The sequence below is a fragment of the Chrysemys picta genome, chromosome 9 (genome assembly GCF_011386835.1).
Source record: "Chrysemys picta bellii isolate R12L10 chromosome 9, ASM1138683v2, whole genome shotgun sequence".
In the NCBI taxonomy this organism is placed as follows: Eukaryota; Metazoa; Chordata; order Testudines; family Emydidae; genus Chrysemys; species Chrysemys picta.
The window spans coordinates 65,831,625-65,858,662 of NC_088799.1; the positions used below are offsets into that span (position 1 = coordinate 65,831,625).

The 27,038-nt window shown below is 53.0% G+C and overlaps 2 protein-coding genes across 4 annotated transcripts in view; one reads left to right on the plus strand and one right to left on the minus strand.

Moving 5' to 3' along the window:
• Positions 1–33: 33 nt before the first annotated feature.
• On the plus strand, positions 34–5,468 carry LOC101941724 (aryl-hydrocarbon-interacting protein-like 1). Its single transcript, XM_024110215.3, has 6 exons — positions 34–260; positions 1,400–1,579; positions 2,188–2,376; positions 2,579–2,755; positions 3,532–3,673; positions 4,681–5,468. Exons 1-6 carry the CDS (start codon positions 165–167, stop codon positions 5,334–5,336), a joined length of 1,440 nt encoding a protein of 479 aa, XP_023965983.2. The 5' UTR covers positions 34–164; the 3' UTR covers positions 5,337–5,468.
• A 7,743-nt stretch (positions 5,469–13,211) lies between these two features.
• Positions 13,212–27,038, minus strand: part of DRP2 (dystrophin related protein 2) — a 45,310-nt gene continuing 31,483 nt past the window's right edge. For all 3 annotated transcript variants that reach the window (XM_005285652.5, XM_008173663.4, XM_024110218.3), the window contains 17 exons: positions 26,869–26,947; positions 25,236–25,296; positions 24,272–24,333; positions 23,761–23,835; positions 22,942–23,143; positions 22,527–22,612; positions 21,919–22,076; positions 21,447–21,613; positions 20,239–20,350; positions 19,573–19,709; positions 19,116–19,181; positions 16,947–17,012; positions 16,512–16,655; positions 15,386–15,623; positions 15,030–15,150; positions 14,514–14,600; positions 13,212–13,632 (listed from right to left, as the gene is read on the minus strand). In XM_005285652.5, coding sequence (XP_005285709.1) covers positions 13,613–13,632; positions 14,514–14,600; positions 15,030–15,150; positions 15,386–15,623; positions 16,512–16,655; positions 16,947–17,012; positions 19,116–19,181; positions 19,573–19,709; positions 20,239–20,350; positions 21,447–21,613; positions 21,919–22,076; positions 22,527–22,612; positions 22,942–23,143; positions 23,761–23,835; positions 24,272–24,333; positions 25,236–25,296; positions 26,869–26,947 — 1,881 coding nt within the window. In that variant the 3' untranslated portion in view covers positions 13,212–13,612. The remainder of the gene's footprint in view (positions 13,633–14,513; positions 14,601–15,029; positions 15,151–15,385; positions 15,624–16,511; positions 16,656–16,946; positions 17,013–19,115; positions 19,182–19,572; positions 19,710–20,238; positions 20,351–21,446; positions 21,614–21,918; positions 22,077–22,526; positions 22,613–22,941; positions 23,144–23,760; positions 23,836–24,271; positions 24,334–25,235; positions 25,297–26,868; positions 26,948–27,038) is intronic.

Sequence of the window (27,038 nt, forward strand, 5' to 3'; positions counted from 1 at the left end):
AGATATGCAGTAGCTAAAGACTGTTAGATGAGCCACAGGAGGAAGAAAACTCATCCCAACAGACCGGAATCGAAGAAACACTCAGCTCCAGGAAGAGTGAGAACAACAGTGGGTGTGACCAGCAACCAAAGAGGTGAGGAGGGAGATCTGCCAACAGCTTCAACATGGATGAAATGTACCTGCTTAATGTGGAAGGAGTCAAGAAAAAGATTTTACATGGAGGCCGAGGGGAGCTGCCGCAATTCAAAGATGGGAGCAAGGTAACTACTCTCAGCAAGCATCTCAAACTGGCTAAGGAGGGATAGAGCAGGTCAGATGTTATCTCATACCCTTGAATGACAGCCTGTATTGGGCAACAGAGGGTCCTGTGGCACCTTTGAGACTAACAGAAGTACTGGGAGCATAAGCTTTCGTGGGTAAGAACCTCACTTCTTCAGATGCATCTGAAGAAGTGAGGTTCTTACCCACGAAAGCTTATGCTCCCAGTACTTCTGTTAGTCTCAAAGGTGCCACAGGACCCTCTGTTGCTTTTTACAGATTCAGACTAACACGGCTACCCCTCTGATACTTGACAGCCTGTATTGGGTTCCCCAGCAGCTGTCTCCCAGGCTCTCGGGCTGTAGATGGTGACCCAGAGCCCTTATTACTGAAATCCTCTGCACATGTCTCCTTTAAAAGCACTTGTAGTCAGAAGTGACTCTAAAAATAAAAACAGCTGATTTCTTCTCTCATTGAGTCCAGATCAAATTAGCTGAGTTTACCAGGCGGCAGGTTTTTCTAACTGCAGGCATTGAGATTCCAGCTGTGCTCTGTTTGCCTCCTTCATCAACTGCACTAATAGGTTCTGCCACTGGAATCCAGTTGACAGCTTTGTATGCTGTAATCCAGCTCAGGCTCCTGGAGCCACATTAGCACAGCAAACAGAAGGAACAAAGCTAAGGGATGCATGTAGGGAGCAGATAATGGGAGTGACAGGGTGCCCCTTGTTTGTGTAGATATAGCCACATTCTAAGCCTCTAGCAGTGGGACCTAATGTTTTTCTTTGTGGTTAGCTTGCAGTAACCCCTGCTATGAAGTGTGCATGCTATATTTGCAAGGCACTGCTGTGAGGAAGTTCACTCTACTGGAGCCCTGAGTTGGGTTAAAAAGAGGTATTGGCAGAGAGCAGCAGATGGTGGAGTGCCTCAAAGCCTGTCCCTTCACCCCATGAGAACAGCTGAGTGAACTAACACTAAGCTGGGGTCATGGTCACCCCTTCTCAGTGACCCAAGGGTGGGATTGAGCCAAGTTTCAGGGTGGAGAGGGGAGGGAGAGAAGGCTACTTACTACTCCAGTGACCTGATCCCAGACTGTCATGCCTGCAGCTGACCCACTCTGCACTGGTTTCTCTTTGGTGCAGCTCACATTCCACTTTCAGACGCTAAAAGACGACTTTGAGCGCACGGTGATAGATGACAGCCGACAGGCTGGCATCCCCATGGAGATCATCGTGGGGAAACTGTTCAAAATCGAGGTGTGGGAGACCTTGCTAACCTCCATGAGGATCGGAGAAGTGGCAGAGTTCTGGTGTGATGCTATTGTGAGTGACAACCCCCATGGCTGGGAACACCTAGATTACACACACACACACATTGTGCATGATCAATGCGTTGACACCAAAACACACCGGTATCAACACTTACACGTGTGCACAGCCCACAGATACATTCTGGACAGGATCGCACTGGCATACACATCTGTACCTGTCTTATGCATGGTTCTGTGCACCCTGCTGCATGTAACTGGGAGCTGGAGCACTGGGCTGCTTGGTCCAGCAGCATGTCTTCCCTCACCAAGTCCTTTTATTCCTGAGATTTGGTGGGTGCAGGTTCTAACTCTAGGACAGACTGAAAAGCCCCAGCTCAGGCTGCAGTTCAGCCCTCGAGGGAGAGGAGCCATTTATTTCTGCTGTGGCAGACGGCTGCTTTTACAGTATTCCTGGCCTGCTGTCTGAATACCTGACCCAGATTCCAGGCCCCAGCCCTTAAGCAGGGGGGTTTAACTCCACTTTCCCCCTGCTGAGAGCAGGTGCCTCCCATCACCATCTCACCCCACCTGCTCTCACTGGCCCCCGGACTAGGGGGAATGTTTTGTACATGTGCTTGAGCCAAAGTGCCTTTCCCCCTCTCCTCCCCCCCAATGTTTCAGCACACAGGCATGTACGCGCTGGTCTCCAAGGGCATGAGGAGGATTGCAGAGGGCAAGGACCCCTTGGAGGGGCAGAAGCACCGCTGTGGGATGGGGAACATGTTCGACTACCACAGCACGGGTTATGTGGACCTGGATGAGCTGCAGAGGGCCCCCCAGCCTCTCATCTTCATCATGGAGCTTTTCAAAGTAAGGCCTGGGCCAGGGGAGGAAAGGCAAGTGGGGTGAGGGAGAGCAAAGTCGGGACAGACCACACGATGCTCAGCGTGGCACAGCCTGGGCTAGTAGCTCTTCTGGGGCAGGGGGAGCCCAGCTCTCCTGGGCGTGGTGTGAGGAGCATATGAGGCTAGCAGTGTGAAGGTCTGTTTCCCCCCCCACACACACACACCAGGTGGACGACCCCTCATCCTATAAACGGGACACATGGGCCATGAACAAAGAGGAGAAACTGTCGGCAGTGCCCGTATTGCACAGCGAGGGCAACCGGCTGGTCCTGCTCAAGAGGTACCAGGAAGCAGCGGCGAAGTATCAGGAAGCAGTCATCTGCCTGCGGAACGTCCAGGCCAAGGTGAGAGCCACCCCGCTGGACACTGTAAATGGGGAGGGGTGGGCTAGCGTAGCACTGCCGCCCAGGGTGATGGGTCAGCGCTCAGCTGGAGCAGGGACAGCCACCTCCTGCTCTGGCTTCTTGTGCCCAGCTCCACAGCATTGGTACGTCATGCCTAGCACCACTTCCCTACTCTGCGGAGCCCCTACCGTCTGCACAGGTCCTGCCTGCAGCATGCAGCAGTGAGCTGGCTGCACTGCCCCCCACCACCAGCTATAGAGCTTCGGGAGGTCCTCGGCAGCCAATACGATTCCTAAGACAATAACAGCCCAGTCTGCCGGTCGCTTTGCTCACACCGTGGCTCCCTGCGGCTGGGAGAACCTGTACTCCTAGGCCTTTGCGGTGACGTTTTCAGGGTACAAAGTCCTGCAAACTAAATCAAAACAAGTCACTGGGAAAGGCCAGGCAGGGCTTGCTGCAAACAGCCACTTCGACCTGTGGCCTCCAGCAAGGAGGGGAGCCAGAAAGCTCCGACAGCGGTTCTTGGAACGGCATACTCAGCCAGATGGCTGAAGGTCGTGCATGCACTGGGATGCTCCCAGCAAGCACACTCCATGCTGGCTGTTTTACTTCAACGGTAGCTACTGTCCTCCATTTACCCCAGTTTGCCTGCAAAGCCCCCGCGGGATGCACTATGTATTGTTCCTGGCTACTGGCACTCTGTCCCTTTGCGAGTTCTCTGCCCAGCCAGAGGGGTCTGGTGTCTTCACGCTGCACGTTGCTGGTTTTGTGAACAGGAGAAGCCCTGGGCTGAAGACTGGCTGAGCCTGGAGAAACTCATCACGCCCCTTGTGCTGAATTACTGCCAGTGCCAGCTGGAGCTGGGGGAATACTATGAGGTCTTAGAGCACACCACCGACCTCCTCCAGAAGAACAATGGTAATCACCTCACCGGCCTGTCCCAACCTTCCACTCGGCTCCCAGAGAGGGGCTCTTGTTCTCATGGGACTCTGCATCCAGCGCTCCTGTCACGCAGGGGCTTCCTCTCTGCTACCGATCCCCTGGGAGTTTTTCAGCTGCTCCCTTCCTCCAGCACTTACAATCGTGTAGAGAAGGCATTTCAGGGGCGGGTCTCCTGGCTGGAGGAGTATTGCCTTCCATGGAATTTAAACCCAGCCGGAGCACAGCTTGAACTAGATCCATAGAAGGCTGAGTCAGTAATGGAAGCTGACATGCTAGTGCAGAGTGGCAGATACAGGAACAGCTGGTAGCCTTCACTCTGGCTGAGAGGTTGGGTTGGTCACTGGGTGTTTTCCTGTCTCTCAACTGCTGCTTTCCCCTTGTGACAGGTTTCAGAACTCTGTCCTGGAAAGGGAATATTGTCACACCAGGTGTAACAGCCTGTGGCACTCACTGCCACTAGATCCGCAGGCCCACAGCTTAGTAAGATTACAGAAGCCAGACTTGGATGATGAGAACATCTCCAGTTAGGATAAGAAACCTTCACGCTTCAGGCCATGAGCAAACTGGTGGTTGACAGGGGCTACTAAGAAACGTCGCAGGTCGGCAAGCTATGCTTTACTTGTCCCCTCTGAGCTTGCTTGCACCTTCCTGGGAAGCAGCTGTACTGGCCAGACACCGATACAGGACTAGATGGGTGCTTGGCAGTTCCTACATTGGAATCCTGCTGCATGGCAGTGAATTAAATGGGAGCCAAGCTGTAGAGCAGTGTAGTGCTACAACGCCCTGCTGCGATTGCCATAGGAGTGAGTGGAGCCTAGATCTTTGTTCTGATGCAGCCCCTTTGGGATACTCAGCACCTGCAGCAGGAGGCTCCAGGGAAAGGAGCTCAGAGGCCCTCTTCTGCAGGCAGGACAGGAGCGTGTGATGGCCAAGCAGGGCGAGAGAGGAAAGGAAATAACCCCATGCTTCTCTGCACTTGACAGAGAACGTGAAGGCTTACTTCAAGCGCGCAAAGGCCCATGCTGCCGTCTGGAACGAGAAGGAGGCACGAGAAGACTTCCTGAGGGCGGCTCAACTGGACCCGTCACTGGGAGCAGCTGTGAAGAAAGAGCTGAGGCTGTTGGGGGAGAGGATGAGAGAAAAACATGTGGAAGATAGGCAGAGATACCAGGGCCTCTTCCAGCAGCCTCAGCTCAAAGGGGCAACAGAAGGGAAGGGGCAGTTGGGAGGAGATGGGAATGCTGGAGCTGGCAGGCAGGAGGGAGGAAATTTTGGGGAAGGTAGGGAGGAGACAGGACTGGGAACAGAGAGCTCCACAGCCAAGGAGGAAGAACAAGACCAAGGAATTGCTAGAGCAGAGTGGGGTATGAGAGAGGCAGGACTTGGAGAAGAGAACACACATGCAAAGAAGGAACAAGGCCTGGGGGAGTCTGGGGCAGAGACAGGACCTGGGGAAGAGAGTGCCAGAGCAGAGAGGGAAGAGCCAGGGGAAGGAACAGACCAAGGGAATTCTGGGGTCGATGGAGCAGGGGGAGGACAAGGAAACTCGGAGACAGGCCGTGGAGAAGGATTTTCCAGAGCAGAGAGGGAACGAGCAAGCCAAGGTGATTGTGCGGCAGAAAGTCATAGGGACCACTAGAGAGAGGACTTGGAGAAGAGAATGCCAGGGAGAGTCATGGGGCAGGAGCCAGAGAAAGGAGCTCAGAGGCAGATAAAGAACGGGGAGGGGGAGCAGAAGGTTGCTCCAGCACTAAAGCAGCAGAGCAGAGCTTGGGGGAAGGGGTTGGGCCTGGGGCAGAGCCCAGCAGGACACTTTGAGATGAATGTTGAGAAATACAAGATGCTTCCTTGCTAACACACTGGAGGGAGGTCAGCACTGAGGGACAATGCTGCCGCTCACTAGGGCTGCCTAGTGAGGCAAAGAGAGATGGGCAAAGGGTCCCAGCCATTACCAGTGTAGTGCAGGACAGCAGAGAGCCCAGGGAGGGAAATTCAATACAGGGGGCCCAGGGCCAGGCTGAGATAGTGGGGGACTACCAGGTCCAGCTGGGCTGCTCTGTGAGTAGTTAGACTCTGGCCTGAACAAAGAGCTGTGGCTCAGTGAAAGGTAACTGGGTATTGGCTGGAGCTCTTTGCCATCTGTATGGTGCAGGCTTCCTCCCAAACCCTGTCACTGCTGAGCCACCAATGAAAGCGGGATCTGACCACATAACCTCACTCAAAAGTGCAGGAGCCAAGGCGGCCAACTTCATCTTCGTGAATCGGACTGACGCCTCATGCGCCTGCTCTCCCAGCCCGCCCTGTGCTCGGTGCTACAGCCCGCGCTCACCCTGTGCTGGGTCAGCAGTGCTAACCCCTGTACTGCTTCCTACTGCCGAGCTTGCTCACTGAGAAATAAAGTGCATCCCTGGCAAGGCTCTGGCAGGATTCTTTCCTGGCTATGATTGGCATCTCCGAGCCAGCAGGCTCCCAGGCTGCCCCGGAGACCAAGGACACTCCTGGCCCCTGAAAAGCTTTGCTTTCCTTGCATGGATCTTCCCGTTTGTCCCAGCCTCCCAACCAGCCCCAGGAGGAGGTTATTTATTAAACGCAGACAGCCCTACCTGAGCTCCCAGGAACAAGGCCGTCTGCCCCCAGAGCTCACTGTCTGAAAGCGGAGGCAGAGGGTGGAGCTTACTGTTTTCACTTTGTCTTTAGGGCAAAGTTGCGGGAGGGTGTATGGAGAGCAGCAGGCAAGAAGGGAGGAAATTGTCCCCATTTTACTGGTGTAATCCCCGGAACCAGAGGCTGGATTCAGAATGGGAGGCGGGATGGGGAAGTTACTAGTGGCCATAGGCTTCTGATCTGCCCAGAGCTCAATCTGCATTGGAATTCAGCACCAGGTCAGGACCCAGTTCACCTCCCCCTTTTCCATATGGGGGGAGGGGGCTCCCAAATGCTGTGACTGAACTGACCATGGGAGGAGGCTTGGGGAAGGGAACAGGGGAGGCCCCTGTAGAAGAACAAGGCGGGCTCATGCTGTTCCACCATTAGTTGCAGAGACCACTGGCTTCTGCCCCATAAATTAAAAGGGGGAGAGGGATAGGCTGGGAGTTAGGACTCCTGGATTCTATTCCCAGCCAGGGCCGGATTAACCTTTTTGGGCCCCTATGGAGGCAATGAAGCATGGCACGGGGAAGTCAGTCCCTAGAGCAAGGGGCCAGCCGGAGGCAATGGGGCATGGTATGGCAGGGGCGGCCCCGCTCCGCCCAATGCAAGGGCACTATTTAGAAACCGGCAGTTGCCAGATGCACAGTGGCCTGCCCGGCCCTGTGCTGCCAGCATGCCCCTTCCCCTTGGGGGCAGGCCCCATGCCACACCACACAGCCCCTCCCCCCGCCCAACACCCCCCAACTCCCTATGACCAGAAGCCCCCCGGACCCACGCACAAATTCACAGCACCCTGCTCAACACCACCCCTGCCCACAGCCCCACCACAACTGCCCAGCACCCCCACCCACAGAACCACCACTCCCTAGTGCCCCAACACACACAGATCCTCCCTGCCCCTTCGCAGCCCAGCACTCCCCTATACTCCCCACAGACCCACTCCTCCAAGCCCTGCCTCCCGGCCATATCGGCCCTGCTGGGAGGCGACTGTGTCTGCCGGGCTGGTCCCAGGGCCGGGAATCACTCCAGTCCCTTGGGAGTGGTGCGATCAGCCAGGCCAGGACCTGCCCCGGCCAGGGTCCCTCAAGACACTTGCCTGGAGGGACCTAGCCAACCCTCTGCACTGTCTCCCCCACATACACACACACACCTGGCTGAGACTGGCCAGGCTTCTGCACCAGTCCCAGGCGACTCAGCTTCGGGGAGAAGGTGAAGCCCCACAGGTGGTAGGAAGCAGAGAGTGCCCAGAGCCAGAGGTGCACTGGGGTCCGGCCAGGGGTCAGAGAGGAGGTGGGGGGGGGGCGAGGAGCCAGCAGGCAGGCTGGCTGAGAGGAGCAAGTTGGGGGTGGGGGGAGACAGAGGGGTCTCAGGGCGCAGTGTAGGCGGAGCTGACCAGGACCCCTTCTGAGCATGGGCCCAGCTCCATGGAGCCACTGGAGCCATTGTAAACCCAGCACTGCCTTGGGCAAGTCCTTCAGCTCATCTGTGCCTTAGTTCCCTCATTTGGGGTGTTGAGGCATAATCAGCTTGTAAAGAATGTTGAGATTCTCAGGACAATATACCTGGACCTGTTAGGCTAAGGGCAGGACACAGACAACTGAAAAGCCAGTCTCCTGGCTAAGAGAGTAGAAGGCTAGGTAAAACAAGTACCAGCCTAGAGTCACTAGAGCCCAAAGCGTGTCTGGAGCGGGGAGACGGAGAAGGTTTGGCAGGAGGAGGAGAAATCTCTTTCCAGGGTTTTCTGTCTCATTGTGCACTTGTGATCCACTGTTTGTTTTTCCACATGACAGGGAAAGAAAAATTGTCTAAGAATAGGAATGTGGGACTTTACAACCACGGCCATGGGTTTGAGCTGTTTTTAAAAAATTGAGCAGATTTTGTCAACAGAGTTAAGCTATAATCAAAGAAAAGCTTCCTTTACATAATGACCCCTTTGTGTATCCAGACTCCTAACTACTTGCTGCTAATGACAAACATTCACACCTGCAGAGCCAGCAGTGCCCTGGGAGAGGGAGCTGGATTCTGGTCTGGCCTAGTTTCAGATACAGAATTGTTAATGAAGTTCCCATTGCAGAGCCATTAGTTCTGGCAACGATGCACGAGCCAAAGAAGAAGCCAGCTCTGCTTCCAGATCCCAGGGTGAGTTTGTGGCACTGGCAGAGAGGAAAAACACCACCTTACTTGTAAACCAAGCAAATTTGGTCTGGAGTAGGACCATAGCCACCCACAGGAATCTGAGCAGTGGGTCACTCATCCGAGCCCCCGTGCCAGGTTCTTGCAAGGAAGGGAGCAGAGAAAGGAGGGAATGGATGATTGTGCAGTAACATACTCATGAGGGAAGTTGCTTCCCATACTCTGGCACTTAGCAGGTGGGATGCAGACAGGGAAGCCCAGAATGGCAGCTTCACAGGGAGAGAGGGAGAGGAAACAACAGAAATAACAACAAGGCCAAAGCACCAGCCAAAGTATCAATATAAATACAAATTTATTCTCTTTCCAGAGCAGAAATGGAGAGAAGCCAGTGAGGACAGCACCACAGCAAACAGTACCCAGAGTTAGCTTCCCAGCTTTAACAGATATCCTGAACTCACTTATGCACAATACAATCTCTGCTTATAAAGAAAATGTCCTAGAGGTTCGGTCGGTTGGCCTGGGCTGTATCTTTACTTACAGCACAGAGCTAGCTCAGGGAGAGATCTCAGATTCTCTACTGATGCCCTTTCCAAAGCAAAAGAGGGCGAAGCAATCAGCTCTGATCCTCAAAGGTATTTAGGCACCTAACTCATAGGAATTAAGTGCCCAAATACCTTGGAGGATCTAGGCCTCAGTGATTAAGGGAAGATGCTCAGAGGAGGTACAAGAGAAAATGGAGGCCTGCCATTTTATAGCTAAAAACCCCACTAATTACATTAGTGGATCAGGTGGTTTTAATCAGGGCCTAGATTAGCACTCGTAGCAAAGAACTCTGGAGTACCGCAGAGCCGTTGTGAGATGGGGAGCCAAGCATGGATGGGGGAAGAGGGAGAATGCTGTAGATAGGTCTGAGACTGGGGAATGCCCAGGAACACTTGTATTCAAGGAGGGCAGAGCACAGGGGACTGCAAGGAGCACCAGGGGTTGAAGATCTAGTAAAGCAGTGGGACACTTCAGCTGCAGGGGGCCCCACTCTCTGGGCTTATTGCACTGTCAATATCGATCAATCATTTCGTGTTCCAATGGAACACTAAGACACTAACCCTGGCGCTCAGATTGGCAGTGCCTTGGGGGGTGTTTCCACCGTCCTCTCTAGCATGAGGGCATGGGTCATTTGCCAGGATTATCTAGGGGTTTTGTTTAATCATTTCCCGGACACTGCAGGGGCCTTGGGCACTGGTGCACCTCAGTCCCTCTGTTCTCTGCCTATGGCATGTCATAATCTAGTGTCCTGTGGGCTGTGATACTTGGCCTAATTCTGGTTGTTGGGTTTGGTGTGCGTGGTCTAGGGTGTTGGTGGCTTGCGATAAACAGGAGGTCAGACTAGTGGTGGTCCCTTCTGGCCTTAAGCTCTGTGACTCAGTCACTGATCATGCTGGCCACCGCTCTCAACTAGATGGGGAGACGAGCGGGCCGTGGCCTCTGCACCCCAGAAGGGAGATTTCATGCAGGGAAAACCAATGACTCCTGAACATGCTTTTAGAGGTGCTTTTGCCCTAATCTTGCCTTTCTCTCTCATTCTTAGCTACTTCCCAGTCTCGGCCTTCCACGGGCAAAACCATAGCCCTGCTAGCCCTTCTCCAGTTTGCTAGCAGAGGGAGCCATCTCCTGCCCCATCCCACAGCTGATAATGCGTGGCTCCAATCATCACTACAGCTGCGCCCTCGGCCTAGGTCTCCATGTGGCAGGCAGCCAAGGAAGCCACAGGCTCTTCCCAGCTCTCCTAGCACTAGGGTTAAGTGGTTTGTGCCTGTGCTGCATGGTGGTAAAGCAGATGAGGTGAACACCACCTATCTGCACTTGCTCCTCTCCCTTAGGGCCTGACTAGGCTGGAGAGGGTGCAATTGAGGTTTCCTCTCCTTTTCTCCTGGCCTCTGCCTAGAGGGAAAAGTGCAACAGTTTGATCCGGATGAATCTGAGGCTGCTCCTTCCTGATGGACTGGAGCCAGGGGGACCAGCATGGAGCTGGACGTGGGTTGGGGAGATTCCCAGTGGGGGGCAAAGCCAGCAGCAATTCCTCTGGGGAGCAACAACCGCAGAGAGTGCTCTCACTTGTCAGGGTCTGTGTCTCAGGCAGTCCCATCTGTGAGAGTTCTCCCCAGCTTCCGGCAGCAACACCCAGCCTGAGCTTTCTGCACTGGTCCCAAACACAGAACTTGCAAGACTGTCTCTGCAGTGAAACGTGCTCCTCCACTAGACTGGCCAATCCCCACACACGAGTGGCTCCAGAGCTCCACTAACAACTTTCCTGGCAGAGAATGGGCCACAGCAATTTCCATCGCGGCAGCACCAGAGAGAACATTGTGTTGCTCCTCACACACAATCCACAGCCTTCTACAGCTGCCCTAATATAGGACAAGTCACCACATTTGGCTACTCAGTACACATTAACCCTACTGCCCTACATGCTACAGTAAGCTTAATACCACAATCCACATCACCTCCAGTAAACAGCATGCTATAGCAATCCTAGCAACCTACAGCGCTTTCAATATACCTCACAGGACAGCAATTCACAGGGCTACTAAGAGATACCAAAATCCACAGGACCTTTTACTACACAACATCACAGATCACAGCAACTCCTATGCACAACGTACAGCGTACTACAGCAAGCCTCATGCCACGTAATCCACAACATGCTGCACCAAACAAGTTCCACAACATGACACAATATACCACCACAAAGTCAGTATCACACAGAACCTCCGAGACACAGTGCACTCCCTCAAACCTAACACAGCACTAAAGCACCTTATACCCACCACACTGCAGCCACCTTACCAGGCCACAACACACCACCGTCCGCAGTCCTAACAACACAGTCCACAGCACCTTCAATACACAAGAGCAAACAACAAAGCAAGCCAGAACTTTTCCAGTGCACAGCTGCAGCAGTCAGATCCCCACAACATCGGCAATTTAGACTCTGGAGTTCTGTGATGAGTTCCCCATATAAAGTGCCAAATGTCATCAGCTTTGAAGAATGTAGCAACCCTAACACCACGCAGTCTGCATACGACATTCCACGTTGTTCTTCATAAAACTTCCTATTATGCCTCTACTACACTGCAACCTTATTGCCTCTCCCCCCCGAGACAGAACATTCCACCCCATTCCCAGGGGACCTTTCCCCACTGGAGAACATGTCGCAGCCCCCCAGCTCTGCAGCCTTCTCAACTATAACACTTTGTCCCAGACAGACAACTTTCCAGAGCCTTCCAGATCCAAGTGTTCCAGAAAACACGTTGCTATGCTACAAAACACAACGCAATCCTGCATGCTTGCAACACAAGTTTTGTACACCACCCCCCGTGCCAAATAGTTCCCTCATTTAAGGAGAGACCCCAATTGTACCCTCTGGGCTCCCAAACCAAACAGCTCCCGGGGTGGCAGCAAATGGTCTAGGGGTCCTAGCTCCAGATGAAGAGAGATTTTTAGAAGCACGATGGAGCTCACCGGAGCACAGCTCCATCTCCTTCCTCATATTGCTCTGGCTGGTGCCATTGCCTCACAACACCATGTCACAATACAACATGATGTCCTGATACATCACAATGGCTCAGTGTCACCAAGAGATGTGAGCTCGCCCATTTCTCTTGCAACACCCTGGAAGAAAAGGAGCACGTTTACCTATCAGATGGAGAAATGGAGGAGAGCCTGCTGCATGGGATGGAATTGCTAAATGGGCATCACAAAGTCGGTGAGCAGCTGGGGAACCAGAGCTAAAGTCTCTAACGGCCTCAGGAGAGATTAATATGAAGAACCCACTAGACACACGTCTTTGTTACTGGGATAATCCCCCATTGCCAATGTGTCGGGATTCAGCTGATAGATCAGGGCCACCTGTTTTATTTAGTTGGATTTTCCATCATGGGAGGAGCTGGGATCCCGTATTATAACTATGGGAGGGGAGGTTGGTCCAGCCCCGACCCCGGTGTTACGGTGACAGACAGCTCGTAAGGGAAATGAACCCTGGATTCGCATCCTAGTCATCGCCACTAGTAAATCCCACTGCACTGAGGTCACCTAGGGGGGAGTTTCTAGGCCAGGGACAGCACAAACCATGCCTCTGATGGTGAGTTGTAAGAGTACATGATAGCACAGAAGGTGCTGTCCCCTCAAAAGCAGATGCTAGAATAGACCCAATGAGTGAGGCAGAAATTAACACTGAACAAGGTATTAAAATTTAATGCGTGAGTGAGTCCACGATAGTACTTAAGTACAGAATATATATATATATATATATATATACACACACATATATATATATATATTATACACACACACGGTAAATTAAATGCTACGGCTCTCTGTTCTAAAGCTCCTCTCCAGATAAGGCTACTAGCTGGGCTGAAGCTGTATTATTGACTCCTCCCTTCCCCCTTTCGCCCTCCTGCACTGTTCCCACTAGGCAAGCACCCCTGGCCTGGACCTGGAGATCCTGGGGTACCAGGCAATTGCCAGAGTTCAGTTAGTCAGACTCGCAGCCTTTGGCAGCTAACAAAAAAGGTATTAAAACAGATGCTCGGAGGCTGTTTACTGTCCAGTTGCTGCGGGAGCATTAGGCTGCCTGGTGCCCAGCAGGAGGCTGTCTGGGAGCAGAAGCAGCCCACACAGCTGAAGTGGGCCAAGGCTGGGCTCTGCCATCCCCTGTAGGCGATTTCCTTACCTGTCTTACATCAGTCACAAGGAGGGCGACAGTTTGTGACCGGCAAGGGAGGGGGAAGTCTCTGCCTGTGTTTCATGTTCAACACCATCTCAGAGTTTCAGTTCCTGGGTTTCTTTTGAATGCTTTATAGAGTTCCTTAAATTCAGACCCCAGAACACTTGGTCGGAACTGGCTGGTCCTCAGGATGACTCCAGCCAGCACTCCAAAGAGCCTTCAGTCACATTCCCACGTGGCCAGTGGGAGTTCCCCTGAGATCTTCTGACGTTGGTGGACTTCATGAAGGCCATTCCACTGGAGTGCCCCCAGGACCGAGGGAAGCCCATCCCAGGAGGAGTGTGAGAGGTGGGGGAGGAAAGCAGCCAAGAAGCTGGTTAGACAAAGCCTCTTACCCGCGGGAGGTGTTAGATAAGGGAGGTCACACCTGAAAGAAAAGCCAAGAGGTCACATGAGATGGAATTTGGAAACTATCACATTAATAAACTGACTGGAGGGAGATTTGCCAGAAAGTTCTCCCCTGCCGTTCTCCCCAGCACTCACACACAGGAACCCCTGGGTCTGCTGTGCTGGAGCAGGAAAGGAGGTTCACATGGAGGATTATGGAGCTATAACACTAGATTAAAAAAGCAGCCATGTCCAGTAGCTATTAAAGAGGCATTACTCAAGCAATAGCCCAGTGTTAGAAGTGCTAAATCCCAAGCCCTGTCCAAAGACCATGCTGGTGTTGTGAGAAGAGAGTGGGCCATTCAGAGTAACACCAACTACTAAACATTCCCAACTGAGAATGGGCTTTTTCTGGGTATCCAGGAGGACGTGAGTGATTTCTTCAGATATGTAAGGGGTCTGGTCTTTGCCGCCTCATTAGAGTGATGGGTAGTGGCTCCAGGCTGGGCTGGAGAGAGGGGAGTTGGTTTGAGGTGATCAGATCTAGCGATACCAGGAACCGAATGGGGTCAGGTATGTTCCTCTTCAGCAGCAGTAGAAACCATCTGGAGCACAGGGCTCCCATGACTGATGTCTCTCTCCAAGGCAGAAGGCTGCCCCTATGTCTGGTTGCACTCTCCTGGGCCAAAGGCTGCCGTTCTTAGCAGTTCTGGAGCTTTTCCACAGTTAGGGGGAATTCCTCCTTCTCCTCCCTGAAATCTATGTCACCGCAAGTCCAAGCAGCTCTTTGGCAGTGGGTGACTGCTAGGACTCAATTGTTGCAGGATTGGCTGAACGAGGGCTAAGGCTTCATTTGAGCCAAGCGAGACACTCATTTTAGAGAGGAGTAAGAAACCAGCAAAGGGGATTTCACTCCAGTACCTTGGGAGTTGGGGAAGGCACTCCTCAGTTTCTCCATGATGTCCTCCAAACACAGACTGACATCCCGTGCCCTCGTCTCCACCTCATCTGGGGAACAGGAGGAGTAGAGAAAAGGCAGAGCTGCGATTATAGGCATTTTTCAGAGATTTAACTCCATACGGCTACCAGATAGGCTAGATCCACAAGGCAGGACAGTGTGATCAGGAGACAGGGCAGGGACTGGAAGCACTGCAGAGAGATGCCCTGTTCATGGGGCTAGGCAGTGCAGGGCTTCTCATAAAGCAGAAGAATGGAGAGCCTAGAAAGCAAAGCTCTGTGTTTCATAGCAAGGCCGACCAGGAAGGTGAGGGGCTGGTGACAGCAGAGCATCTGAACAGCAGATGAATGGGCCTTTTTTGTAGCACAACGACCCACCCACACCTTGTCATGTAACAAGGAATGGGGATGAGGCCCCAGGCAGGTGACCAGGGCTGGCAAGGGGCACAAGCGATCTAACGTCCAGCTCCAGAGCCTTACCTGCAGTTTCGGTTTCAGGGGTGTTGTGCTCCTTCTCCCTGGGCTGACTTCCCTCCGACGGATGGGGCGAGGAAGCCAAAGAAGAGGCCGCAGAGCCATTGATGTCCAAGTCAGTTGGCGGCTGGAAAGAGAAAGAAGACTTCATAAAAAAGTTTTCTTTGGCTCCCTGGTTCCACGTTCCTCCTTCCTTGACCTTGGCCTGCAACCTTCTGCACGTCCATTACCAGAACCTGCCACCCATATCAGCCTTCCCCCTCACTCGCAGTGTTGCAGCTCCTCTCCCAGGCCCATCATACCAAAGCCCTCTCAGATACTGGACTCTGCACCCTGCTCTACCTCCGATCCCTGTGAGGTACCTGCAGTAGCAACTCTCTCAGGCGGTGCAGCTGGGATTCCAGCTGCTTGTTATGGTCCTCCAGGATCTGCATTCGGGTCTCCAGGCGGCTCTTGTGTTGCCGAAGGATCCTTGCCTCAGCCAGGAGCTCATCATTGTGCGGGTCTTGGGCTGATTCTGGAGACCCTTCTGCCACAGTGGGGGACTCCACTGCCTCATCGTGCTGCCATTTCAGACGTCTCAGCTCTCCTTGGAGGATCCTGCAGAAGGGACAGTCAGGATCCAAGCAGCAACTCTACCAGCTTCGGAGACAAGACTGGAATCGCTGAACTGGCCCCCATCAGCAGCTGTGGGCACGGGATGGACAACCCGCCACCAAGAAAGCCCCGCTGGGCTGATTTCTTACCACCAGGATCCAGCGTCCCCCTGATTCTCTGCCTGGCACCAAGTCGATACCTGCCCTTAGTTCTGCACCAGTTCCCAACAGTTTCCTAAACACATCAGCAATGAACTAAACTTGCAGGAAACAAACAGCTCAGCTCTGGGAAATTGCCTCCCTCTGAACCTAGCTCTGTGCCTGGCAGATGGCTCCTCGGTGCTTGGGCCATGGTGATAAATCAAAGAAATGGGAGACGGAAGAGACCTACGATGGCTTGTTCAGCTAGTACCTAGGACAAGGCAAAACTGCTCCCTGCAGAATATTTTCCAGTCTTGCTTTAGATGTCCCAGATAACAGGGCTCCTGCCACTTCCCACGGGAGACTGTGCCACTTTAATACCGCTCGCTCTCCAGAAGTTTGATTACTAGTGAGCCTACATGTCCCCTTCCTCCACTTCACATTCACCCCATTACGCCAAGTTATACTTACTGGAGCTAAACAAGGCAGCTCTGTGATGTGTCCTTTCCCCTCCCAATACCTGCAGAAAGTTCTCACATCTCAGTCAAGCTAGACATATTGTGCTCTTTCCATCCCTCTCCATCAGTCACTCCCCCCAGCCCCTGCAATCCTTTCCATGGCTCCTCTCTGAACTCCCGCCTGCTCGTCCAGCCCTTGGTGAGCATGCCAAGACAGTGTTTCTCTGGCTCCTTTCCCCCTTGAATCAGCCCCCGTCTCACTTTCTAGCTTTGGCTTTTGGCCACACACATACCTGTTCTCATCCTCTAAGTGGGCCAGGATTCTCTCCAGCTCCCCCTTATCCTCCGTGTTGAGGCTGTCCTCGACCTTTGGGCTGCACACCAGCTCTCTGTCTGTGATTGGGCTGGAGTGACGCAACAGGTACTGATCCTCATCCCTGTCACAAAATACCAGGAGGAGATCAGTGAGGGAACTCTAGCAATGGGAGTGCGAGTGGAAGGAACAGCTGCAGGGAAGCGGTTTTGTACAAGAGAGGCTGGTTCTGTATTGCTTAGAGCAGGGGAATTGAACTCCTGGGTACAGAGGGTGACTATGCACCACAGATAGGGCAGGACAGATAATAGAGGAGGAGCTTCTCACATGCCCCAGACAGCCAGCCTCAGTATATCTCCCCATGCAAGCATTGCAGAGAAATACATTCAAAATATAGAGATACACATCAACTTACAGGCTATCGTCTGGGGACAAGCTGTCATTAAACAAGGAACAGTTCTGGCTCTCCATCTCCGCGAGCCTGGGGAAACAAAACTGTGTTCATACGTGCCCAGGAGAACCAGTGGATGTGTCCGTATGTTCTATGCGCCACAGTTCCTGGGGTCTCCTGCAGACAACTAGACTGGACATCTTCCCAGCTGTTCTGCCCCCAGTGTCCAGGTCACTTTTTTTTTTTTGTTCTAAACATTTTTGTCCTTCATAGAAAAAAATTGTAAACATGGGTAGATTGTCCTGAGAGAGATGAGCCCTTCATGTGGGGCCACCCAGGGTTCATCACAACTGAGCAGCTGTTTCACGTAGTACAGTAACTCCTCGCTTAATGTTGTAGTTATGTTCCTGAAAAATGCTACTTTAAGCAAAACAATGTTAAGCGAATCCAATTTCCCCATAAGAATTAATGTAAATGGAGGGGTTAGGTTCCAGGGAAATTTTTTTCACCAGACAAAAGACTAATATATAGACAGACAGATAGAGAGAGAGAGAGAGACAATAAATGTTATACAATTTAATACTGGAACACAGCGATGATGGTTGTGAAGCTTGGTTGAGGTGGTGAAGTCAGAGGGTGGAAGAGGGTGGGATATTTCCCAGGGAATGCCTTACTGCTAAATGATGAACTAGCAATTGGCTGAACCCTCAAGGGTTAACTCGTTGTTAATGTAGCCTCACACTCTACAAGGCAGCCCAAATGGAGGGAGGGGAGACAGCATGGCAGATACAGACAGAGACACACACCATGTGTGTGAAAGAGAGATGCGCATTGCTCCTTTAAGTACCCCACTCTAAGTACACTGCCTTTTTAAGTAGATCAATCAGCAAGCTGAGACAGCAGCTGCTGCCAGGAAGCTCCCTCCGTCCTGAGCCCTGTCATGTGTCTCCCCTGCTCTATGGAAGATGGGGTAAGTGGGGTGCAGGAGCAGGGGGCAAGGGGACACCCTGCCTTTGCCCCCCCACACGGCAAACAGGAGGCTCTGGGGAGCAGCTCCAAGGCAGACGGCAGGAGCAGCACATGGCAGTGGGGGGAGAGACAGCTGAACTGCTGGCAATTGATAGCCTGCTGGGCAGCTGCTGCACAGGTAACTTAGGGGAGCGGGGAGCTGATAGGGGGGCTGCCGGTCCATCCTGGTTCCAAGCCCCCACCAGCTAGCTGCAAAGTTCTTCCTGCAAGCAGTGGACAAAGCAGGTGGCCGCCAAACGATGTTATACGGGAGTTTTGCACAACTTTAAACAAACATGTTCTCTAATTGATCAGCAACGTAACAACAAAACAGTGGACGACTTTAAGTGAGGAGTTACTGCATATGGACTGCAATCCTATCTGGAGGGTGGGGCAGTGTTAGGGCACTGGTCTGGGAGACCCAGAGTCAATTCCCAGCTTCATCACAGAGCCCCTGTGTGGCCCTGCCCCTAGGCACTTAGGCCAAGATTCACACAGAAGTTTATGCTTCTAAATCATTGATTTAAATGGAAGTTGAAGCCTAAATACCTGTGTGGATCGGGGCCCTCGTCTCTGTGCTCAGTTCCGCACCCGGGCAATGGGGACAATAGCACTGCCCTGTCTCACAAGGGTGTTGGGAGAAGCAATGCTTTATGGATTGGGAGGCTACAGCAGTGGGGGCCATGAAGTCCCATGGGGCAACCTGAGGCAGGTGCCTGGGAACAAAAACCCAGAGGGCGTTGGTGAGGGTGTAACTGGTTCCGACAGGGATCTGGCTTGTCTCTTAGGGGAAGTATGGCAGCTTAGTAGGCCTCTTCTTTAAATACAAAATTCATGAATGAAAATAAAGGTCCTGTAGAAACAAAATGGTCGCATCCCAGCCCAGATTAGCCCCTTTGGGGATCCCACTCCAAAGGGGGCCCTACAGCTGCATCACTACCCTTCTTCCCCTCTCAGGACGAGGGCTCCATGTTTTGGAACTAACCTGAGCCAATTTGAGCCATGATCCCTGCCTGTGAAGTGATTTTAGTGAGTGCTGCCTGGAAAGCCCCAGCAGAGGGGTGTGTGGAGAGGGTGAGGGCACTTGGATTACTGGGGTTACTTCACCCTGCAAACTGCAGAGTGAAGGCTGCACACAAGGTGGACAGAGGACCTCATTAGGCATCCTGTGCCGGCATGCGGTACCTGCTGGCGAAGTGTTCGATCCGGGAGTGGGTATCGGCATGTGGTAACATCGGGGAGGAGGCCGGTCTGGAAGAGACACACACAGGTCAGTGAGGCTCTATGGTTCCTTACTCTGACCTCTGACTAGGAGATGCTGCCCCAGTCCCATTTGGGTCTAGAAGTGCCAGGGACAGTTTGGAGAAACATCACTCCGGTGAGGTTAAACAGGAAGTTGGAAGCAGCATCTCCACCAAACCCTCCATCAAGGGAGGGCGATGGGAATCCCAGGTCTTCTTCCAAGGCCTAGACACCAATCCAGCCTCTAGAGTGAAACCTGAACCATCTTCACCCTCTGATCCTTGCAGTAGGATCATTTCCATTTGAATTCCACACCCCTGAACCTGGCAGGCCCCCATCTGTGTGTGTGTGTGGGGGGGGTGTATCAGACAGAGCCTATTGGTGCGACAGTAGCACTCACGTCTCAGTGAAGTCAGCTTCCAGCACAGACTGGACGGGCAGGTAGCCTCTCTGTGGATGCTTGCTGAAGTACTGCTTGGACCGGAACTTGTTTTTTAGGGTCGTAGCAAAGTCCCTCATGTTCTCACTAGAGGTGGTCTACAGAAAAACAGACACACCAAGGCTTTAGTGAGTAAGGGGTGGGGGCACCCCTTAAGTCGAGCTCAAACAGGGCAGGAGGGAGAGTTTCCAGAGCACAGGCCACAGGTGCATGCAAGAATTGTGCAATGAGCAGGGAAGAGCACGAGCAAACAGCTGCACATAGAAGCAGGAGTGTGGCTTGTCATATCACAGTGCAAGGCCATGCCAACATGCACAGTATTGGGGACTGTCGCTGCACTTCACACAAATGGGCTGGAGTGGCAGAGCCTGTGTTTACTGCAACAGCTTTGTAATCAGCAAAACACACTTGTGTAGGCAGCTTCCGTCATGCACAGGCAGAGCTGAACAAAACATCGGCTAAACCATTTCTGGCACTGCACAAGGCTACCCGCAGCAGGAGGGGGGCACTGCACTGAATGAAGAGTTTCCTGCAATACCCTAGGCTTGCTGCCCCTGGCTCCCTAGCCATGTGAGACTGCGAGTGCTCTGCACTCCCAGCACGACAGCAAGCACCCCAGCTCCTTACCGGGGTATAGTATTCCATGATGGGATAGTGGAGCTTGTTCCCTTTGCTGGCTCGTCCAGTCAGGAAGCAGGTCTGACAGATATCCACATTGAACTGCTTCAGGCTGCGGTACCTGGGAAGATGAAGTGGAGTTAGGGAAGACAGCACCAATCTTTGATGCTTTGTCTCCAAGCCTCCCGCCTCCAGGGGCTCTCAGCAGGGGACCTCTCTGAGGTAGTGTGTCTGGCTCACCCTGTGTGCTCCTCACAGGTCACGGCAGCTCTGTTTTTTCTTGTATATCGCTGAATCTAAAGCACAGCTCAGAGGCGCTGACCCATTCACTGTCCCCAGAAGCCAGCAAGCTCCCTGCCTCTCTTCCTGCGGTTACAGAGGGTCTCTCCATTTGATATTTGTGGCAGTACCTGTCTAAGGTACTGCTGATACGAATGCCCAAATTATTGAGACATGGAGGTCATAGGTCACATCTAAAACCTACTGCAAGTCTAGGGCAAATGGCCTTTTCAGCACACGGCCCAGCTGTTGAACTGCCCCTGGTGGTGGGGGCCAGCCAGTAACGTCTCCAGAACGGCCACAGCCTCCCCAAGTGCTAGACAAACACGCTCCTGGCAGAGACCTCATCTCCCAGCCTCAGGGGAGAGTGGGTGAGGGTGGGGACCCCACCCCAGCCCCAGGGTCCCAGCACACGTTTTTTATTTTAACATGTTTGGTGTGACTGTGCCCCTGGGCTGGCTGCTACTATCCGCACATCAGGCATGACCTGAGCAGTGCAAGCTTCCCTCGGACCTGCTGACAGGCCTCTGCCCTTCCGGCATGGGAAAGCAGCTCAGTCTCCCTGCTGAGGTAGCCAGCCAAGGGTTCCATTAGTACTTGTAGTTGGTGCTTCGTGCTGGTCTCTGTCCAGGGGATAAATGTCATATCAAGTCATTTCACAGAGACCACGAATGCTTGACAGCTGGGTCAGCTTTCTGTCACTCCCACCCTGAGCCAGGTTCCAGCAGACCACCGCCAGGAGACCGGGCTGAGGTCCCATTCCACGCAGGGTCCCCACTCTCACCTGAGGCTGGGAGATGAAGTCTCTGCCAGGAGTGTGTTTGTCTAGCACTTGGGTGAGATTCATCCCAGTGTAACCCCACTATCACTGGCTCCCGCAGAGTTCCCCTTGTTCCTAAACCGGCTGCAGAGACTGAACACACAGTTGCTCTCCATACCTGAAGCCTTTGATGGGACACTGTTTGCAGACAGAGCACTTGGTTTGGTGCTTCACCTGCTCAGCAATGGTCACTCTGTGAAGGACAGCCAGCCACACCATGGACTGTGGCTCCAGGTTGGCCCATTCCAGGAACTGGACGACCTCGATCACAGGCTTCCCATTACTCTAAGGAAAGAGGAAAGAGACAGGAGCGGATCACACTGTGAAATACCATCATGGCTTCAAGCACGGAGTGAGGCAGAGATCTCTGCTAGCCAATACCCAGGCATGGCTCCTGTTCCATCCCCCCATCTCTGCCGAGCTGGTACCATACCCACTCCAGAGAAGGCATGTACATTACAGGAAGTAGCGCCGACACTGATCTCCCCCAGAGCTGTTCCCAGAGCCGCTGCCACTGCCTCCCTGCCCATTGGACGGACCCCTCGGGAAGGTAAAAGGCACAAGGAAGCATCGCCACTGACGTTACTTACGAAGCGGAAGCAGCTGCGGACACTAGGCTCCACATTGCTGCCCCCAAATGCTGCCACCTCTCCCAACTGGCGCGGAACCTGAATGGCCTCATGCAGCAGGATGCTGAGATGCCGCTGGTCACACAGACCACTGGGATTCGCCACCTGGCCAAAGAGATCTGCCAGGAGATGGCCCAGCACCACAGTAATCAAGAGAACAAGGGTGAGAGACCAACAGCACAGACACCCCCATTACAGTTGTGCAGGTGTGTGTCCCCACCCCCACCCCATGGCGGGAGATGCAGCTTTATTTGGGCAAGAGGAAGGGACGCGAGAGTACAGAGATGAAGCAAGGCTTGGAGCTTTGACCCCGACACTGACCCTTTGCCACAGCTGAGCTGAGGAGTTCACCTGTGTGTGTCTATATTTGCACTGCAGCATTGTAGTCCCAGCCTAGTAAATTAGGAGGTCTGGGATTCAGAGAAAGAGCGGGAGTCGTGATGCAGAGATTAGTCATGGTAGAAGGCTCCAATCAGGCAGGCCTCCTTGCTCAGAAACTTTACTAAGCCCGGAAGCCTCCCACTCCTGCTCTGACCTAGTTATTCCATGGACCCCGGGTGGTGACTCACACTGGAATTTCTCCTTCACCTCTGTGCCACACAGACATGCAATACCAGTCTTGAAGGACAGCGCTCGCATCTTCCCGCTGCGACCGCTGAAAAACAGAGAGGCACAACGCTGAGCCCCTCTCTGTTCTGCGAAGGTTGTTTTCTTAACAGAGCCCCGTCAGTGCCTGCTGGGAGTTCAACAGCATGAGCTTCCTCCCAGCAATGCCAGCTGGACCACTGCAATGCCAACTTCTTCACAGGAGTGCCCTGCCTATGCCAGCTGGGCCCCAGCCCATGGCAGTGTGAGCTTCCTTGCAGCACCCGCCCAAGCTCCAGCAGTGAGGTTCCCCTCCACGCAGTGCCCAGACAGTGTGCCGGCTCCAGCAGCACCAGTTTTATGGCTTTGAAAGGAATCAGGGAAGCCGAGAGCAGGTACCTATCGAAAACGTTGAGCAGCCAGTTGAGACTCATGTCCACGCAGAGCGGCACGTTGACCAGAATGCCCCTCTCCTCCTCCAGCCGCTCATAGAGGGCAGTCAGGCAGTGGATGACCTCCACCACGTCCATCACGCGATCGCTGGGCTGTAGCTCATGCTCATTAAAGATTTCCAAGGCTGTGGCCAGAGTCACCAGGTCCACTGAGCAAGCCGGGGCAGAGAAGTGAGGCATTGGAGGAGCAGGGAACAGGGAAAGGAAACATTACAGATCAGAATGGAGCGGAGAGGTATGGACACCTTCTCTGAAGACATCAGTCCCAAACACAACAAAAATACATCATCAAAGGGCCACCATCTATTTTAAAGCCACCTTTCTGTCTAGCATTCTTTCCCCTACTGTGGTTACAGGTAACAGCTAAGATCCCAGTCACTGAAAGATTACAGGGAAACAGTGTCTCACTATTTTTTTCCGTGTGTTTACTCTGGCCATTGGAGAGCACTTTGTGTAGCATCTCACTGCCCAGCGAGTCAGTTTCCCCTCTTTGTGTGGGGCCTTCCACAGCAACATAGGAGAGAAAAAGATGTGAAAGCAGAGGAAAATGGGACTGAAAAGCTACAAGAATCACTGGGGCTCTGAGGTGAGGGTAGGACTGACCCTACCGTTAACATAATTGTCGAAATTGATCATAGAGAGTTGACAGTCTCATCGAACCAACCCCAATCCCAATCAGTTGCTCAACTCCAACCTCTCCTTGTAAGCACTGAAAGTAGCCCAGAGTAGGAGGGCAGGAGAGGCAAGGACAGCGTATGGTACTCACACCGCAGAGCTTTCTGGACACGGCGCAGCTTCATGGCCGTCCGATACGCAGAGAATTTGATGTTGTTCAAATCGGCTGCAAAACAACATGAAAGAATTGAATATAACCATGGCCTGTGCATCTTCATACTCAGCAGCAGGGAAAGGCGCACTCACCAGTCACAGACTTTGCTGGGGAAATGTCCTTTGAATTAGCACAAAACCCAAGCCAAAGGATGTTGTGCCAGTTCCAACACACAAAAGGCTCAATCCTCCATCAGGGACAGAAGGTGAGGAGGAGTGAGTGTGACAGAAGACTGCACAGAATCACACCAGGTCTCTGCAGAGACTCTGGATCCATTATATCATGGGGAGCTGAACAGAGGGAGTTCTGCCGCTTGTCAGGTGCGCTGGGGGGATTGCTCCGAGTCCCGTTGTACAAAGGGCATGGGAAGGAGAGGCTGTGTGAATCAGTGCTCTCCATGGGCTCATGCAGTGGGCTCCCCAAGGGAGGTGCCTCGAGCAGCTCTTACCTAGCGTTTGGTATAACTCAGTCATCTTGGGGTGGTCCCAGCATGTCGTCTGAGCCTGGTGGCTGAAAAAAAAAAAAAAAAAAAGAAGGAAACCAAATCACTAAACCTGTAAGTTAACTGGCAGACATGTGAACAGGCAGATGGATGCAGCCAGCCATCACCCCCTTTCTATTGCAAAGGGTCCCCAAAGTCTGTGCTGCGCCGGATCGGAGCTCCCTCTGGCCCCAAACTAGGCAGCAGATGCCTGCTGGCCTCTGCCCATCACCTGATGATCTCATTCTCCCATCTCAGCATAACGGTGCAGAGAGATCCCACATGCTCTCCTATTGGGTGGGGAGGGGGAGCTGATAATACCAAGGGGATTCCCAGTGCACACAGGCGGGGTGCATTTCGGAGGCAGGGGGTCCACCCTGGTGGAATAAGGTGTGATGAGCTTGTTTCAACATCACTGTTAATTTCGCCTCCAGCCCCACCTCTTATGGGCTGACTGCTAGGTTCCTTCCTCCTACAACACGCACGCACGACTCTCCAGTGCCCCAATGCCTGCTAACAGCCACTAGGGAGTGCCTGACAACAGCACTTGCCAAACTAACACACACACACACACACACACACCTCTGCAAAACCAAATGAGAGTCCCCAGAGCTGGGAATCCTGCAAGGGAACACAACTCTTGCCCCAGCCACAACTGAATGTGGGGACTCAGCTAGGCTCCTACTTACACCACAGACTGAGGAGTCTGCACTGTGATTACAGATCTGCCCGGGGGGGAAAGGGCTACATCGGCTGTGTCTGGTGTGACTGGAAGACGGTGAGCTCACCGCATGAGAGCCTGGAATGGACAGGACTTGTGTTTTACCCCATCAAGACCACATAGGTCTTATGGGAGGTGAGTGGGAAAGTCACACAGGAGATGTGAGACAGAGAGACCAGCCTCTCTTCCAGCCTCTGACTGTACACTTACTTGATGTAGTATGGCACTTTATTGGGTGAAATTGCTCGTTCCCAGGGAACCTGGACAGAGGCTGCAAAGAGAGACAGATACAGACGCTACTGTCAGTCAAACTCCTCTCTGATGAGAGATCACAGCCTACCGAGTGCTGTTCTTGGGGAGCAGAGATGAGGTGGGGCTAGGGACGCAGCACTGCTTGCACTGTGAATGTAGAAATGGAGTAGCCATCTCTGTGTCCCCAGCCTCACCCCACTCCCCACAGTTGACTGTGGACAGGACCCTACCACTGGAACACTGCCATTGCCCCAGGCAGTGGTCTCTGGTCAGTGAAATCCTTCCTTACAAGGTCCATCCTTGAGACACCAATGTGCATCAGTGTGGGTGGGTGTACTGCACTGGATTTGGGTGCTTGAGGGTGTGTTGCTACCCTCTAATGGCTGAGCCACAGTGTATGAGACACCTGCTTCTCTCACTCTCACTAGAGCTCTCCTTCAGTTCAGGAGAGGCCTGTTTTTCTGAAGCAGAAAGATCAGGGTGGATAGGAGCCCTGCCATAACTGCATTGGTTGTCTGCAGCACCAGTCATTATCCGGGGAAAGGAAACCCTTTCACCTCCAGCATCACCACCAAACAGCTCACCTCCACGCAGGCACCAAGGTCAGTGCTTCTAAACCTGGCTCCTAAATCCATGTGCAGGCACCCAGGCCAAGTGACCTGCTCTGCAGACAAGCCGAGCACCCGCTAATCCCACTGATGTCATCGGGAGCTGGGGGTGCTCAACACCTCAGAGAATCAGGCCATTTTTATGTAGAAGTCTAACATCAGACACCCAGGTTTGGAAATTTTGTCCTAAGTGCTTTCCACTGCAGGATTCACCATGGTGCCAAGACAGCCTCCTGACAGAGCCAGCTCAGTGACGGGAGAACAGCATCCTGCTTTACAATGGGAAATAACAGGCACATTCTCACCACCCTACCCACCACTGTGGACTATGGGAGCTGACTTTTTGCTGCCATCTGTCATCCAGCCCTGTGGAGTCACAGGATTACGGAGTTTGGCACAGCCCCAAGTGTCAACTGGGAGCTGCTTCAGGCTCATGTCACTATGTCTGTGTTGTTGAATGGGGCACCACTCCACCTGACTGGCCCGAGTGGTTAGCAAATACAGATCATAATAGCCTGGAGAGCTGCCTCCTGCATAAGGGCTTGTCTTCAAAGAGGGTTAAGATTCAGGGAACAAAGGTCACTTTACTTCCAAACGGGAGCATCCACATGGGTTTAATGCACTTTCACTGATGCCCAATGACTTCACACTTTAGTGGATTTGTTGTATTTTTCCTGAGTGTCCCCATATAGACAAGCACCTAAATCCTGTACCCTCCAGGTATCATGGTGCTATCAACCTTGGGTAATGCCATGTGTCACTTAGGAACTGCCACTTGATAGTGTCTCTTTCTAGCTGGTTATTGGGGTTGCCCTGGCAGAGCTAGGCCAAGGGGAATATGTCTCCGAGGGTAATCTTATGTGGCCAAGGCATTAAGAAAGGCAGGCAGGTGTGAATCTGTACAAAGCAAATGGCACAGTGCTTAGCTTCTCCCATGCGGGGGTATCTGATGGTGGGGACACTGGGAGGATCTGCTCACGTACTGGAGAGGAAGTGCTGGGAACCTGGGCCAAAGTCCCGATGGGCATCCTGGAGCTGCTTCAGGCGTTCGTTAACCGAGGTCTGGGAGAAGGGGAAACTGGAACTTAAATGTGAACTTCCCCAGGATTTCAGCTTTTCGACAGCTCAGGAGGCATCACACATGTACTAACAT